Below are 18,932 nucleotides of genomic sequence, written 5' to 3'. Positions count from 1 at the left end.
CATCATATCCCACCTCCCTCAAATCCATTTTAATATTATCTTCCCATCTACGTCTCGGCCTCCCCAAAGGTCTTTTTCCCTCTGGCCTCCCAACTAACACTCTATATGCATTTCTGGATTTGCCCATACGTGCTACATGCCCTGCCCATCTCAAACGTCTGGATTTAATGTTCCTAATTATGTCAGTTGAAGAATACAGTGTGTGCAGTTCTGTGTTGTGAAACTTTCTCCATTCTCCTGTAACTTCATCCCTCTTAGCCCCAAATATTTTCCTAAGCACCTTATTCTCAAACACCCTTAACCTATGTTCCTCTCTCAAAGTGAGAGTCCAAGTTTCACAACCATAAAGAACAACCAGTAATATAACTGTTTTATAAATTCTAACTTTTAGATTTTTTGACAGCAGACTGGATGATAAAAGCTTCTCAACCGAATAATAACAGGCATTTCCCATATTTATTCTGCATTTAATTTCCTCCCGAGTATCATTTATATTTGTTACTGTTACTCCCAGGTATGTGAACTTTTCCACCTCCTCAAAGGACAAATTTCCAATTTTTATATTTCCATTTCGTACAATATTCTCGTCACGAGACATACTGTAACCATACACTTTGTCTTTTCGGGATTTACTTCCAAACCTATTTCTTTACTTGCTTCAAGTAAAATTCCCGTGTTTTCCCTAATCGTTTGTGGATTTCCTCCTAACATATTAACGTCATCCGCATAGACAAGCAGCTGATATAACCTGTTCAATTCCAAACCCTTTCTGTTATCCAGGACTTTCCTAATGGCATACTCTAGAGTCTAGAGCAAAGTTAAAAAGTAAAAGTGATAGTGCATATCCTTGCTTTAGCCCACAGTGAATTGGAAACGCATCTGACGGAAAGTGACCTATATGGACTCTGCTGTACATTTCACTGAGACAAATTTTAATTAATCAAACTAGTTTCTTGGGAATACCAACTTCAATAAGAATATCATATAAAACTTCTCTCTTAACCGAGTCATATGCCTTTTTGAAATCTATGAATAACTGATGCACTGTACCATTATACTCTAATTTTTTCTCCATTATCTGTTGAATACAAAATATATCATCAATAGTTATCTATTACGCCTAAAACCACACTGATGATCCCCAATAATTTCATCTACGTATGGAGTTAATCTTCTCAAAAGAATATTGGACAAAATTTTGTACGACGTCAACAAAAGTGATATTCCTCGAAAGCATTTTTGCAGACCTCGAGGAATTTGTGTACAAGGAGGGTATAGCAGCACCAGTGGATCAAGTGTGTGGATCTTAGAAGGGATTATGTTGAGAGATAAAAATTGTTTCAGAATAATCATAGTTCAATTTTTATGTCGGGCTAAGTATTTTTCAAGCAACTCTCGTATGTCGAGAATACAGATGAATGGAAAGTAATTGGTATTTCACAAATATCAGCTTTACAAGTGTAAACCTTCTCTTTTCATCATGCTATTACCTGACACTACAGCATAGCATTTAATAGTATATTACGAGACAAGGTTGGGAAATGCTTTTTACAAATTCAAGGAAAAGTTTGAAAAACGAACAGAGCAAGCTTTTCAATTTCCGAGATTTTATAATGCATTTCAGAAACATGTATTGTACAGTATTGTTTACATGATAGTATATTTTGAAAATAATATTTAAAAAAATATTAACATACAGTATCAACGTACAATGGACTATGAACAGCTGACTGATTCTCAGCAAGAAGTTTGTCATAGGTGTTGGTAGATGGCAGTAGTTTTAATTACAACCCTAGAGCAGTTATTTGTCATATTTCAACATAGTTATCTAGTTGGCAACACTGAATTCAGTAAAATCAACTTCCAATAGTGGCGGCCATTTGCTGCAATGAAGAAAAAACACACTATCGAGCAAAAAGTAATATTTCGTACCTGATCAGTGAGAGAGTCTTCTCCTATTGCATATAAAAATAAAGGTAAAACCTTTTCCATTCCTTTAGATATAACTTCACGAAATGCTGCTGAATGCAAGTCATCACAGTCTGGAGGTATAATAAGTTGAACACTGTCTTTCAGGAGTGGGTGACAAATCTCAATATCTAGTATTGTAGAAAGATCTGCCAAACCCTTTAAACATGAAAAAGAAACAATGCAGCATCAGGTTTAGGAATGAACAAAACTCTTAACTCTTACAAATAAAAATGGTTAATATAATAACAAATCTTGACTTAGGAAGCATGATAAGAGAAGTCTAACTCTATGAGAAGTGTTTGTGGAAAAAGTCTATCTCTCAGAAATTGAAGTATTAATGTTCTACTAATGACATATCGATGGTCCAGAATCAGAGTGTTCCAAGTCCATTTTATTTTATTTTTCAGGAGACCTATTTTAAGCTCCTGACACTCAAAGCTTCATGAAACAATTTGAAATAACTACATAGCAACCTTATGGAGAGGGAATATTTACAATTTTGTTTGAATCATATATACTTACAAATGGCTTTTAAGGAACCCGCAGATTCATTGCTGTCCTCACATAAGCGCTCCCTCCTCTGCAAGATTAATCCAGTCTCTATCATCATATCCCACCTTCCTCAAATCCATTTTAATATTGTCCTCCCATCTACGTCTCGGCCTCCCCAAAGGTCTAGATCTTCTGCATATTTCAGGTTTGTTTTTTCTCAAAAACTACAGCATTTTACGTCTATATATTTGTATAACTATTTTAAATAGTAACCCCCATCCATTTTTAATTTCTCCTCAGCTTAGATGTGTAATATTTCAACAGGAAAGAGAAACTAATATCTCCTCATGGTATAAACCAAGCCTGGAGCATGCACAGTGTGGCATTCTTTGACTTAGAAAATACTCGAGCTGCTCAACAATTATGTCCCTCACTGTATATAAACTTCGACAATGTGCACAAATTGAGTGGCAGATACCATAATCTTGCTGTGCTGTTTTTAGCGAGCTTTTTCTGAATATGTATACAAGGTAAAATTAAACTTTATAATGAATTTGAATACTATTATAGTCACAATCATGCAATGATATGAAAGAAAAATTTCACAACCTCGAGCGGGAATCGAACCTGCGACTTCCTGTTCTCCGGTCAGGCGCTCTACCACTGAGCTATCGAGTTCGTCTCATGCCAAAGGCTTGGAATTATCCTTTCATACTGGCGACTCTGTTATAGAGTACTGTCCATAGCGTCTGATCTAGTCAGCACTGCTTATGGGTTGAGAACAGGAAGTCGCAGGTTCGATTCCCGCTCGAGGTTGTGAAATTTTTCTTTCATACCATGGCATGATTGTGACTATAATAGTATTCAAATTCATTAATATGTCACATCAATGGACGTGTGTACGTCACCAAACATCGTAAGATGAAGATTGAACTTTATACTTTACCTCCGAATCAGTCTCAGATCTCTTTAAATCTTCCTCAGGAATAACTGTACATGGCTTTTCTGGTGAGTTGATATCTCCTACACTGTCAAAATCTAAACTCAGTGTTACTGAAATATTACTGGAGAGACCATAAAGAAACCGTATCCATCTCCACGATCTGCCGCCTGGTGGAAGAATGACTTCCCCAAGCAGGGCATTTACCAGCAAAGCTTTAGCTTGGCAGCTCTGACCCAGCACAACAAGTGCAGGATGACGTTCAAGAATGGAAGTAAGTCGAACAATTAATGGAGTCAAAACTTGAGCCTTTAAATCTTCTGTAACAACAAATACAAATACATATATATAAAAATTAGAAGAGGACGACATAATTTATTAGAATTTTTAAGTGGTTATTTTACAATGCTTTATCAACTGCTACGGTTATCTAGCATCTGATTGAGATGAAGGTGATTGTGCTGAAGAGATGAGTCCAGGGTCCAGTGCAGAAAGTTATTCAGCATTTGCTCTCAGAGGGTTGAGGGAAAACTCCAGAAAACCCTCAACAAGGTAACTTGTATTTTTTTCTAATTAAATCTCTGTACTATACTCTGCATTGTGTAATTCTCATTTTTCAATAGTCAACATCCAAAAAGGTTAAAACACCAAAAATAAAGCTATTCTAAAAATCAATCACATATTCTAGACAAAAAACTAAAAATTAATTTTTACAGCTTAATTTTTAGCTAAGATCGAATGTGTTCTTCAGCTGCTCTTTCTTCGACAACATTTAAGTACAAACAGAGCAACTGTTTACAGAAGAAGCTCAAATGTCCTCCAAAGAGCACGCGCACACACACACACACACACACACACACGCGTATAAGACGAAACGTACTTGTAACTTTGTGACAGTTTAATTTATATTTTAGTACTATTGTAACCAATAGATACAGTGCTATATTAGAAAAAACATTTCATCAAAGCAAAATAAAGGCAAACATCACAAGTGAAATCAATTACAGATGTTAATGTAAGTAGTTTGTACATCCGTTTTCCTGATGCAGTTTGATTGCTAAAGCCTAGTAGCTGGCCACTAGATCAAACCCCAAAAAACATTGTTAAATAAACTACAAAGTTTGGATTCAGAGCTTCAGTTAGTTTGTCTGTGGTTGTAACTGAGGATGTAGTCTTTCTTGCACTACAATTTTGTAACCAAAATGTAATTTTGTAATTATTCCCAATTTTCTTATAAATTGAGGTTTTTGTGACACTTCAAAATGAAACAACAGGGGACCAAAAATATACCGAATCTTTTAACATTTATTTTTTTAACATGTTCCTGGTATCCCGTTCAGATTAAATCACTGGAGAATGTTCTCTCGCTAAAAAATCTGAACCTCAAAATGTTGTGAAAATTTCAAAATATGATGCTCTTGGGGCACCTCCAAATATTAATCTAGAGAAAATATATTTTGAATTGTTCTTTATATCACCCCACGACTTTTCCCTGGTATTACATTTTGATTCCATAAACTTCATATTTTCACTCCATCCTATTGTACAAATTCTTTAAAATTTTGTATTGTATTTCCAGGTTTTGCAGCTAACAACACTGTCCCTTTTTACAAGGCCTCCAATAGTATCTACTGCCCCTTTCTCTTAGTATGATTCAAAGAAGTGCCACTGCATAGAAAATCAGAATATTTCGGGTAAGTACATCATGTGGCTTAAGGTAAAATTTGCTTGACATGGCTTGCAGCTCCACCAGAAAAGAAATCACCTTGTTTATAAACTTGCACATGCTTCTTGTGCAAGGCTTTGTATTATGCAGGTACAGGAATGTCACTTTGTAGATACACGTGAGCAGGACGTAGTTCTGCAAATTCAGTATAGCTCACACGCATATTATCACTGTTCTCTACAAACAGTGCATGTGCGTCTTTCACTGTACCAACAAATATCTAATCCGGACTTTTTGCATTTCACCACACAGACCCTCCTGAAATCTTCTCTCCCAGGAGACCAGACGGGTATATCGTATCATCCGCATAGAACTGAAGAATTGCTGTGTGAATGTTGTCCGGTAGTTGGTTTTTAGATTTATGTTCCTCTGTTTTCTGATTATTAAGCATTCCTTTCCTGCTAAATTAGCAGCGAGTTCTTTTCGTTTGGTGGAGAGTTGGGCAGTGCTTCTTAAACTCGTCTTTTTGCATTTTCTATAATGCTGTCTGCTTTTAAATCCTTTTTTAGGCATCGCAATTTCAGCAAGATCATCACCTTCCTCGGTTCTTCTCAATTTGTCTCTCAACCTTTAAACTCGTTTATACTCTGTTGTTTGCTTTAAATTGTTCTCTTGCACTTTTAGTTTTTCTGAGAGCAGCTCTTTTCTTCCTATTTTTGACTTTCTCTTTTCCATTCCATTCTTCATATTGGCCCTGTTCCTTTATGTGTTGCCTAAATTCACGTTGTCTTTGTGCTGATGATTTTGCCATAACAGAAGCAAATCTTGTTTAACACAATGATATAGATTTATCCTTAATGGCAACTACACGCACATTCACTTTCACCAACGTCTCACTTAGACGTAGTAACTGAAAGTATGAAGAGTTTGAGGAAAATGCGCCATTACGATCTGATATTTTTGTCATGGCACGTTGTCTTTGTGCTGATGATTTTGCCATAATAGAAGCAAATCTTGTTTAACACAATGATATAGATTTATCCTTAACGGCAACTACACACACATTCACTTTCACCAACGTCTCACTTAGAAGTAGTAACTGAAAGTATGAAGAGTTTGAGGAAAATTCGCCATTACGATCTGATATTTTTGTCATGGCACTTGTATGCAGAAAAACTCATCTTAAAGAAAAATGGTCAAGTACTTTTTTGTTTGTACTATAATGTAGATTTTGAATATGAAAGGAATTTTTATTCCATTGGTTATTATGTTGTTTAGGAGAGTATTTACATGTTGAGCGTTACTATCTGACCAGACTTGCAGCGTGTCATCATGGGTAATGTACAAATTATACTGTCTCATCCTTTATGTTGAGGAAGTAACCAAGTGTAACATGCAAAAAATAAATTGTATAAAAAAATATTTACCTAGTGAAACCTCACTCTGAAAAGTATAGTCAGTACAATGTTTAATACCGCAAATTTTGATCTGTGGTACATACATTCATGACATACTTTTTTCAAATTTTCTTATTAAATAATACACATGAGACATGAGCCATTTAAGAACACATTTAGTAAATACAAAAAATTGAACTACAGTTTCAATTTTTATTCCTCGAGCTGACATATTCATGGAATCACTCTATTATAAATCTTGTCCAAATTTATTTTTAGTGTAATGCAAGTTAAAAATAAGTGCCTTAGAAAATCTAGTAAAGTAAGCACTTACCACCAGGAAATATACCTGCTGTAGTTATTTCATCCAGAGATTTTTGTGTCTCCCGTAATATACGCTGGAGGTGGTAACAATTTCTCAGAAATTTACGAAATTCTTGAGGAAGTTTGCTAACCATTTTGGAAGCACTTCCCTGCAGCTTATACTGTGAGAACTGTGTGGCTGTAACCATCATACACTATGAAATGATATGACGACTCTGTTTCTATTTTGACATACCTGCAACAAATTTGTGTGAAATTAATTTATTACAAAGTAATACAATGCATCCAATAATAACAATGGGTTCTACATAACAACAAAAGAACTGTGCTAAAAAAAAAAAAACACGAAAGAAGTAAAATGAAGAGATGCTGATAAACAGAAACTCCTCAATTATGCAACTGATATGCGCAGAAGAGAAATTTTAGTTTCACCAGATCTAAACTAGATGGATAGATCAATAATTATTAATTAACGAATTTTTATGTGCTAAAAAATTTGAAAATATTTAGGCCTATTTTTCTTTTTATTTTATTTTAGTAGGTTATTTTACGACGCTTTATCAACATCTTAGGTTATTTAGCGTCTGAATGAGATGAAGGTGATAATGCCGGTGAAATGAGTCCGGGGTCCAACACCGAAAGTTACCCAGCATTTTCTCATATTGGATTGAGGGAAAACCCCAGAAAAAACCTCAACCAGGTAACTTGCCCCGACCAGGAATCGAACCCAGGCCACCTGGTTTCGCAGCTAGACATGCTAACCGTTACTGCCTATTTTTCTTATGTAGTAAAAAATGGAAAATATGTACAAAAAATGTAAAAACATTTTGTTTCAATATTACAAAATTTTAAGTATTTATTATAAAAAAAATTACTCTTCAGTCATATTGAGACCATGGTGGGTTCAAATAGCTCACTGTTGCAGTAAACAATGAAGATTTTCTCCCAGTTTTCTAACACAAATCGATGTCAGTTGTCTTGAAACAATGCACGATACCAGGAGAAGGACAGATGATCATTGAATAAGCGAGCCATCATTACATGATTCTATGCTGATTTTTCTCTACATGCTAACAGAAAACACTGCTTGAAAACTATTTCATTCTTGACGCCACTGTAAGGTTCGAAATTAATGAAGATCAACCAAAGCAGGTACATGAAGAGAAACGTGCTATTTACCTTCCATGCTGTGATGATCTCAGTCATAAATATAATATTCAAGAATGGAATATCATTGGACTTATGTTTGGTGCGCGAGGAACAATTCCCAAATTTACATTGGAGATCCTCAGAAAATTAAAGGTTCCTGAAAAGACTCTTCAGACAATTGCATCAACCATTTTAAAATCTTCATTGAACGTCATCAATCATCATCTCTATTCATCTTTATAATATTCATTGTATATTATTTATCTTCAATAAATTTTTATTGTTTTGATAGCTACCAAATCTTGTTGCAGAATATTCTTTTTTAAAATTTCATTATGTATTTTTTTAACATTAATTTACATTTTCTTTTTTGTTCATTTGAATTGATTAGAATGCCAATATTTTAAATCCAAGATTTGGATGGCTATCATTTCGATGATATCCTCTATACCTGCCACAACGTTTCCCACTTTCCTACTGCTAGAGTCTGATGATTCATCCATGTTTACCCATTTTTTATTTTTATTTCCACATTCTGCTCTGGTCTTTCCTAGCATTTGTTCATAATATGCAGGGACAGATTTTTTTTTAGTGTTGATTCCTCTGGTATTTCAAAAGTTGTACATTTTGTAAGAAACTTTCTAAGTTCTGGACTTTTCAATTATGTAAAGGAATATCAACTGAAAAAAAAGCTTTCCATAAATTTGCGTAATATTCAGAACTTCTTTAAAATGGGGTATGTGAAGAGGAAGCGCTTCATCTAAAAGAATTTGTCTAAAGGTTGCAGATTTTTGTTTATTACAAATGCTGCAAGACTTAAGATCGCTGATCTGCATTTACAGATTTTCCACACTTTTGATAGAATAGAAATTTTATGTCACTTGTAAAAATTCCACTAAATTCAGCAATATATTACTGCAAATGGAAATGAACACTTGACTTCACTTTCGGCATTATATCACCAATCTCTTCACTTATGTAACAGTACTGTATAAACAGCCTGAATGAATCAAGCCAACACCTCCAATGGAGAATAATTAAGTCAAATGCTTACGTCAGCCGTCATTTCATAGATAAGGAATTCCCCTTCAAGAGTGCGAGACATAACATGTAACCAAGGTCACAACACAATACATTTAAGAAAGAAATACATTAACATTTTTTTCATTAACAAGTAGTATGCACGAGTTTTTGGAGTGAATTTAAAAATAAGAACAAAGGAAAATAACAATTTATGTACACAAATTCCACAATTTGGGACATTTGGCCGAAATCTACGGCTGACCACTAGCATCCAGAATACAAAGCAGAGGTTAAATTAAAAATACAATATGATTGCGGAGAGAATACGGAACAATGATAAATTTAAAAATAAAGTACAATTTGATTTCGGAGAAACATGAGATTAAAATACATTGAAGAGTAATGAAATGAAGTAAAAAAAAAATTACATAGTATTATACAAGTGATTATGTAAAATGGATAATGAATCTCCCAATACCATTAGACAAATTTTGTTAATGTCATTAGAAAATTTAAGAGAAAGGAGAATGGTTTTAGTTAACTAAATTAGCTAAAACTCAGTACTGTACTGTTACATAAGTGAAGAGATTGGTGATATAATGCCGAAAGTGAAGTCAAGTGTTCATTTCCATTTGCAGTAATATATTGCTGAATTTAGTGGAATTTTTACAAGTGACTCTTTCATCGTATGATGACGCAGAATATCTGCATGGTCTGCATGGAAATATCATATGTACTTCGGTACATTAAAATAATATATAAAACTAATTTGGTTAGCTAAATTATTTAAATATATTTATATAAAAATATTACAAAAATATGTATTTTTGTGTGAAATAAAATTTCATATACAAATTACCTTGTTCTGGTTCGGAATTTTTGTCTTAGTTACAGTCTTTTATCTATAAAAAAAAAAATTATTTACATAAAAATTCGTTCCAAATAATTATTAGGGCTAGGATTCTTAGGTAAATAAATATTTTATTTGCACTGTAATAGAAATTCGTAACTGTGTTTTAAATTTCGGATGTCATATGAGCATAAATTTTAAATTTTATTTCACATAAAAACACATATTTTGAATTTTTTTAACGTAAATAGGCCTACATATTTTCAAATACTCACATAAAAATTAAATATTCATCAAATAATTGTCGACAAAAGCACCATTTCAGATTAATCATCACCCGAATGTTCAGTGCAATTGCTTAGATGTAACAGCTGGTAACTGTTTCTTGGAATTGCCTATCTGTGGACCTGTGGAACTGCAGTCTGCTCTCTCACCACAAGCGATAACAGCTGTCACCAATAAAAAAAATTGTACTGTAACTAATACACAAACATTGATGTGTCATTTAGGAATTATCATAACACTGATTCGGAAAGTAATTACAATTTCATAAACATCAGATGCCTCTGTTTTTGTTTCCAATCATAAATATGTCCCCACAGGGTGCATGTTGTTTCTCAAAGGCCAGGGTGCTCTTTCTCCCAGTACAAGGCAGTGTTCCGTCATTTGTGATGCACAACTCGAGGATGGATCTCATTGTGTACTGTAATTCTTCAGCAGTTGACGAGACAGCATGATTTATATTGGTGACTACCACATATTGTTTATATTCACATAAAATAACTGAAAAATAATTAAATATTTTTCCTTTTTTGTCACATATTTTCCCGATTTTTAGCACATACAAAATAAATATTTTTCAGATTTTTAGCACCTAAAAATCCGAGCTCTATTAATTGTACACAAAATATTAAATAGAGATAGAATCTGACAAAATATTCAGACACCGATGTTTTGTGTCAGAGGTGATTTTCCCACCGAATCTCTATTTGTTGTTATTTAGTCAACTGTCCAAAGAGAGGTTTGATCCCCACAAGTAACATCAATCAGGCATCATTCACGAGACAACCAAGCCAGATAATGGGGTAGAGAGGCCAGTTCCTTTCCCCCTCCATTGCATACATTGCTGACTAGTAACATATTATAATAATCAGACTTTAGAGAGAGAATATCATCGAAATGATAGCCGTCCAAATCTTGGATTTAAAATATCGCCATCCTAATCAATACAAACAATTGTTCTTCCTCTGACACATATCATCACGTGAGATATACCGCCTGTTAATAGATGTACATATCAGCCAGAACTTCAGAGGTAAATCATTATTTAATAGTGTGAGTGAGTGAGTGAGTGAGTGAGTGAGTGAGTGAGTGAGTGAGTGAGTGCATGTGTGTGCGTGTGTGTGTGTGCGCGTGTGTGTGTGTGTGCGCGTGCGTGTGTGTGCGCGTGCGTGTATGTGCACGTGCGTGAGAGAGACCAGTTGCAGAAAATAGGACCTAAAGTAGAATTTTTCATTTTTTTTGTTTCTTGTGATTTAAAAAAGAAGATAGAATACTGAGCATTTAAAAAAATGCATGCTTCTAGGTGCTATAGTTTTTAATAGTATTATTTAGTGAATGTTGATATTACACTATGTACTTCTAGAGAAAAATGCAATTAAAGTTTTCACTTGTTTTCTTAGCAAACATAAGAAAGATTTAGGTATTTAAGAAGCACTGTGTAGTTATTATGAGTTATACATGAAATAAAAAGGTAAAAATAACATTAACACTGCTTATTTATGTATTAGTACGTTGCAAGCTGTGTTTAATTGATAATATAGAAGTAAATTTTTGTGCAAAATGAGTTGAACGTAAAGTGAACATAAATTAATCTTCATCTTACGATGTTTCATAAACAAATTAATATGAAATACAAAACATACATTAAACATTAAGTTACAGCATGAATTGATATGAAATAACATATAGAAAACATAAAGGACCTAAAACAATATTTGAAACAATGTCTTCTAGCTGGCCATCAGATTTACATTTTCCGCGTCAGTTTCTGTTTCGTTTTCACTGTCATGTGAAGTAAAATAATCAGTATAAAAAGTTTGAAATTCTTCACTTAGACCTTCTACATTAATTTCCTTCTCCATGACATTAAAACAAGGACAATTCCAACACCTGATTATAGCAAATAATGAAGGAGACCTAAAATCGGCAATGTTATAATCCCATAAAGGATTTTGGGTCCATTTTCTGCTGTTGGAATACAGTCAGTGGAACTCATTTTGCGCGATCTTGTGGCAAATAATAAAACTTTGTCCTAGTTTAGTAAGTAAAGAAAGCCTACAGGTAGCACAAGATGTCAAAACATAGAAATGCAGTTTTTACACTGCAAACTCATTTCGTTCTCCTGTAAAATTTCCTTTCATGACTTTAGGTCCCTTTCTGTGCAATAGGTCATATATATATATATATATTGGCTTCAAGAAGGGAAAAGGTATGAGAGATACAATTGGACTGCTAAGAACAATCAGTGAAAGATACCTAGAGAAGAATAAAGAAGTGTATGTAATATTTGTGAACAAAGAAAAAGTTTTTTACAGGGTTTATTGGAATAAACTGATGGGGATCCTAAAGAAAATTGGTGGGGATAGGAAAGAGAGAAGACTATTCAGTGATCTTTATATGAAACGAGTCAAAGTCAGGATAGGAGAAGAAATGTCAGAAGGAAGCGAAATAGAGAGAGGAGTACATCAAGGATGTCCTTTATCACCTACCCTGTTCAACATCTACTTGGAGGATTTGGTGAAGAACTGTTTTCAGTACATGGGAGGAATAATAGTAGGAGGAAGAAGAATAAAGTGTATAAGATTTGTTGATGGTATGGCTTTGTTAGCAGAAGAGTATGATACTAAGGGATATGCTACAGGAGCTAAATGACAACTGTGAGCAGTATGAGATGAAGATAAATGCAAGTAAGACGAAGAGCATAGTCATAGGAAGAAAAAATAGGTAAACTTACGAATTTTAAATGAGGCAGTAGAGCAAATCGACAGCTTCAAATGCACTGCTCAAAAAAGTCTAAGGGACAATCAGAACTTGTACCACATTTTTTTGTATATTTTATGCTACATTTCTGATTACGACATCAGTAAAATACTTACTCTTTGGCATTGCCATGACGTCATTTTGAACAATTAATCGTTAATGTTATAGATTTTCATAGATATTATACTGTTGAAGGTTCTTAAGTGTAACATTTTTAAGATATCTTCTTGTTTTCTTACTGAAATGATAGGAAGTCATTTTATTTAATCATGGAAGGTCGTCATTTCACAGCTTCTGAAATGCTCATAGCTGCTGGAATTATAAAAGGTGGTCAAAGTCAAGCTCGTATTGCTCGAGTATTGAACACATCACGAGTGTTATTAACTGATTATGGCTACATTATCAAGTCGCAGGTGATGTTAAGGAACGTCATCAAGGCTGAGGAAGGAAAACAACAGCACAGCAGTATCGATTTCTGGTTCTACACACTAAGCATCACTGCCTGGCAAGTTGTATCTGTCCTCCAGGACACTCGTGGAGTTGTGAGTGGATTATAAGAAACCGACTTCATGAAACATCATTCTTCTCTCGACGCCCTCTCAGAGTACCAGCCTTTTGGAGAAACAATTGGGCAGTGAGTCTAACATGGGCAGAAAAACATATCAATTGGGGTTATGAAGAATAGACTCATGTTATGTTTTCTGATGAGTCTAGATTCTTCTTTCACCCCAATGGAAGGCGTATCAGGGTTTGGCGTCAACCTGGATCAGCAGAAAGACTTCGTCATATTCAGGAAGTCCATAGCTACGGAAGTGATGTAATCATGGTATGGGCAAGAGTAATGATGGACAGAAGAACACGGCTCATTTTTCTGCAAGGGACAATGAAACATAATGTGTACTTAAATTCTGTTCTGCAACCAATTGTGAGTCCATTTGCTAATGACCAAGGAGAAAGTTTCATTCTTATGCATGACAGTGCCCGCACTAATACTGCTGAGCGGTTTGTGAATGGTTTCAGCAAGGGGAGATTTCTGTACTGTCTTGGCCTATTCACCCCGGATCTTAATCCCATAGAATATGCATGGGATCAACTTGAGAGGGCTGTAACACTACGTATGGAAAATATAGAGAATGCTGAAAACTTCCAGAATGCTCTAATTCACGCTTGGGATAACATTACACAAGAAGACTTTGAACATCTGATTTCAAGCATGCAGAGTCGATGCCAAGCAGTGTTAGATGCACGAAGACGTCATACTCATTACTGACAACTGGGTTCATTTCAATCTGTATGGAATTATTCTTTTTTTTTTTTCCTGTCAAAACGTTTCTAACATTTTACTCAACATGCAGCATTTCAGTTATTGTTTACTTTTCAACATAAAAAACAACCATTTAAATTTACTTGGTTTGTTTGTTAGTCAAGGTAACTTACTCCTTAGATAAGGTAATATCCATTTCACTGCTATGAATAATAAACTGAAGCACATAATGTACTTGTCCCTGAGACTTTTTTTGAGCAGCGTACTTGGGGTGTACTATAAGCAGTAACATGAGCTGCTGCCAGGAAGTCAAAAGGAGGATAGCAATGGCAAAGAAAGCTTTTAATAGAAAAAGGAGCATCTTCTGCAGACCTCTGGAAAAAAAACTAAGGAAGAGACTAGTCAAGTGCTTTGTATGGTGTGGCAATGTATGGGGCAGAAACATGGACATTATGACGAAGTGAAGAGAAGCAAATAAAAGCATTTGAAATGTGAATATGGAGAAATGGAACGTGTGAAGTGGACAGACAGAATAAGAAATGAAACTGTGCTGGAAAGAGTGGGTGAAGAAAGAATAATGCTGAAACTGATCAAGAAGAGGAAAAAGAATTGGTTGGGTCACTGGCTGAGAAGAAACTGCCTATTGAAGGATGCACTGGAAAGAATGGTGAATGGGAGAAGGGTTCAGGACATAAGAAGATATCAGATGATAGACGACATTAAGATACATGGATCATATGCAGAGACAAAGAGGACGGCAGAAAATAGGAAAGATTGGAGAAAGCTGAGTTTGCAGTGAAAGATCTGCCTTTGGGTAGAACACTGAATGAATGAATGAATGAATGAATGAATGAATGAATGAATGAATGAATACATACATACATACATACACACACACACACACACACATGCATTTTAAATAAATATAACTACAGAAAACAAGCTAAGAATGTAAATTATTCAAATAAAATAAAAATGTAAATAGAAGAAACTATTGACATATTATAATAAAGTATGAGGATGTAAATACAGTTAGGCCAAGTATAAAGATCTATGAAAAAATGAAGAAACACACCTTCAACATAATACCTACCGGTAACAAAACACATCAGTATCTATTAAGTATGTGCCAATTTGCGTAAACTCAATGAACTTTAAATCCTGTAAATACGAAGTGAAAAGAAAAATATTTATAACTAATTTATTACAAAAAAAAATAATATTAATAAACAAACCTTGAAAACCAACAAAGTGAGTGTATGCATCTACAAATTATAGAGAGTTCTGACGAATCTTCAACAAAACTGCAACATTTATGGACTCACAAAACAGCTGTTTACAATGAACTTGAAAATCAACAGCGTATCTTTATTGATATAGCAGGCGAGACCCAACAATTTGGCTAGAATTCTGATACACCACAAACTACAAGACTATAAAAATGTAGTTTATACAATATATAATATTTAGAATAATTGTGAATTACTTTTTCATTATTAATGACCGTAAAAATTGCCAAAGACTGCAGTCATATTTTCATTTATTGTCTTGTTTTTTTCGCCAACACGCACTTAGTTTATAATACATCAACAATTAACGTTTGGTACAACTGCAAACATAATTCCATCAACACACACTTACAATGTAACATTAATTTACAATGAAAATCAGCATCAGCACAAACACATGTTCTGTGTTGTAGGCCTCTGTCGACAGTGTTGCTGACGTATGGCTCTGGCTTGTAACTGAAGAAGGCTCTGAACTTAACCCATAACGAAATGCAGATCAGACATCGGTCCCGTGTATTGTGTGCGGATATATGGAAGATTGGCCGTAAAAAAACACGAGGAATTACAGTTAGTCTAAGGATGAGAGGGTCCTGTGAGTTCCCGTCTAAAGCTACACTTGGCGAAGTATGAGAATATGTATTTGGACTTCAACCATGACAGAACAACTTATGTTATAAAATTTCTGACCACTTAAGCCCAACAGAATGTAACAATTTCCTCTACAGCAAAGAAATTAAGAACAGGTTCAATATTTTCCAATGGTAACGGCATGAATAAAAACAGTGTATGTTATCATGAAATTTCAATTCTCTTCATAGGCAGCGAGAGAAAAGTTTCCTTAGGGGGGGGGGGGGGAAGCAAAACCATAGAATCCCAATATAACGAGGTTATGGGGGATATCATTTACTTACTCCCCTGTTATAGCTTGACCGTGGTACAGTATATCAGAATATGATCATTTAATAAAAGTACTATTAGGGTGCATGTTTCTTATAGTGTTGCATCCATATCCACGATGTTTCAGACCGAATCTTATTTACAAGTAGGCTAACTATTTTAGTGTGTTATGCATTACTGACTGAATTAGTAGTATTAGTAGTACGTTATTTGCTTAGTCATTAACTACATTTATTCTAAGTAACTAGTATCCTATTTAATAAGCATGTGGCATGTTACCATAGATTAAGATGACTGTAGAATTATTGTAACATTGTTAGATTAATGTACACTGACGATGCCATGAATACAGTAGAACTTGGTTATAACGACATCCTAGGAACCTTAAAAATTATGTTGTTATAAACAAGTGTCGTAGTAACTGAGATTCATATTATCAGTCTAGTGAGGTGGAAAATGAAAAATAATAAACATAATTACACTTATTTTAGATTTATGTATTCACTTTTAAGCATACCATGAACATAATAAAATACACGTACAATTATAAAAACAGAATTCTGTATCAAAATAGTTTGTTCATTACTCACCAAACTTCTTTACTTAGGAGAGAAGTAATCAGTCATTTTAATCTGTTGTCTCCTACTTGCCCAATACACATTTTCTAAATTACATTCTATGTTCATTATTTCAGTTGCAATTTCACTGCTCTCTCCCTTAGCTTCATAGAACATGTTCACAATTCTAACGGCTTCTAAAGTGTCACTCACTTATTTTGGTGGCCATATTGCGTTAAAATGCGTGCTCTTATTGAAAACTTCCTGTCGAAACTGACTGCATGCAGGTACCATTAATACTGCATGAATTCGGGCAGGTTACAATGGGGTGGGGAATCTGCATGCATTCCAGAGGTCTATGATAGAAGGTGACAGTAAAGAATTTGCCAGATTTCAATGGTTCTTAGAGAATTGTATTCCAAACTGAGGTTGAAAATGACGTTATATGCGAGGTAGATGCATATATTTTGTCGTATTAAGCAAGGTAGAAAAGCATATGTCTTATGGCAAATTAGTTGGGATCACAGAATATTTGACGTTATAGGCGAGGTGTCGCACAAAACAAGGTCGCTATAACCAAGTTCTACTGTAATTGTATTCCAACGGTTAATAAATCTATCTATCTACCTACCTACCTACCTACCTACCGAGGTGTGAAAATTATTAGAATAATCTTAATTTTAAAGGGTTTTTAATAGTCCCTTCACAAATATTAATTGAATTGATGAATATTGGTATATATTACTATACTGATGTAGGATGTATTTACTATTAACAATGCCGGAAAGCATTGTTGTACATTGGTATTTTTCTTATTTTACAATTGTTATGGGAATTCAGAAATTATTATATTATGTTGGCGGAATTGGAAACATAAAAAATTATATGCACAAAACAGATGCATACGTTCATTTGAACCTTCACAACAATGTAAACGCAAAGAACAATTTGTTTAAAGCATTTCTTAATTAATTTTTTATGTTTCCAATTCCGCCAACATAATATAATTATTTCTGAATTCCCATAACAATTGCAAAATAAGAAAAATACCAATGTATAACAGTGCTTTCCGGCATTGTTAGTAGTAAATATATCCTACATCAGTATAGTAATATTATATACCAATATTCATCAATTCAATGAATATTTGTGAAGGAACTATTAAAAAACCTTTAAAATTAAGATTATTTTAATAATTTTCGCACCTACCTACCTACCTACCTACCTATCTATAGGGTTTCAACTGTAGGTCTACTACAAATTATAATAGGGCATAATCATAGGGAGAGTTATGGGAGGGTATGTGGGAGCACTGCCTCCCTCCCCAAATTTGTCTAAACTCTTTTTTTTTTTCCTATTAACATTACAAAATATTGAATTCAAAAGACATTCAGATATTTAAAATAAATATTATAGTCTAAACACATGAACTGAAGTCATTAATTCAATTTACACACAGAAAATCATAAACAAAAGCAGGAGAAGTCTTTTGCATTCAATATTTTTTAATGTTAATAGAAAAAAAAAAAAGAGTTGAGACAAGTTGTGGAGGGGCAGCCTCCCACCCCCATAACTCCGCCTATGATTCTCTTAGATGGATTTAAAAAATGGTCGCTAATGACATGTTCTTCTAGAAATACAACCAAAGAGTTACGCGTTTTTTCTGCGTTCAGTCAATGTAGAGTATCCAATGCCCACTGAACGAATATTTCACTTTTATCACTGCCAATGTTTCGCTATAAACCAATTTTCGGCAATCTACTGTAAAAGACTGCCTACAAATATTTGGAAAGTTTCAGAGAAAATACACAAATTCAATCTTATAACACGATTTTTTTGTTTTTAAATAATTAAGTAATTTGCTGGGAGACATCGTTACATATAGGCCACTCTTACACTAAACTGGAGTAATTTAAGCTTATTAATCAGATATGATTCTACTTACTGTTTCTTATATGCTCACCTGTATGTAATTTCTATTTTATACATATTTCATTGTTATTGCCCATCCAAAGATCATTAAGAACGATATATCTCCTATCTTTCTTCAAATAGTGTTTATATGCCATGT

The 18,932-nt window shown here is 34.2% G+C and overlaps 1 protein-coding gene across 2 annotated transcripts in view; it reads right to left on the bottom strand.

Annotated features, from left to right (window-relative positions):
• The window catches only part of LOC138710320 (dual serine/threonine and tyrosine protein kinase-like), a 98,116-nt gene that overhangs the window by 70,422 nt on the left and 8,762 nt on the right, over nt 1-18,932 (bottom strand). The window contains exons 2-5 of one of the 2 annotated variants that reach the window (XM_069841128.1): nt 10,088-10,261; nt 6,801-7,025; nt 3,410-3,723; nt 1,933-2,127 (exon numbers count right to left, since the gene is read on the bottom strand). In XM_069841128.1, the coding sequence (XP_069697229.1) occupies nt 1,933-2,127; nt 3,410-3,723; nt 6,801-6,981 (690 nt within the window). In that variant the 5' untranslated portion in view covers nt 6,982-7,025; nt 10,088-10,261. The remainder of the gene's footprint in view (nt 1-1,932; nt 2,128-3,409; nt 3,724-6,800; nt 7,026-10,087; nt 10,262-18,932) is intronic. The other variant, XM_069841127.1, reaches the window with a different exon arrangement.

The sequence above is a fragment of the Periplaneta americana genome, chromosome 12 (assembly GCF_040183065.1).
Source record: "Periplaneta americana isolate PAMFEO1 chromosome 12, P.americana_PAMFEO1_priV1, whole genome shotgun sequence".
In the NCBI taxonomy this organism is placed as follows: Eukaryota; Metazoa; Arthropoda; class Insecta; order Blattodea; family Blattidae; genus Periplaneta; species Periplaneta americana.
Note: the sequence above shows the minus strand (reverse complement) of the source record. Positions and strands in the feature narration are given on the sequence as shown.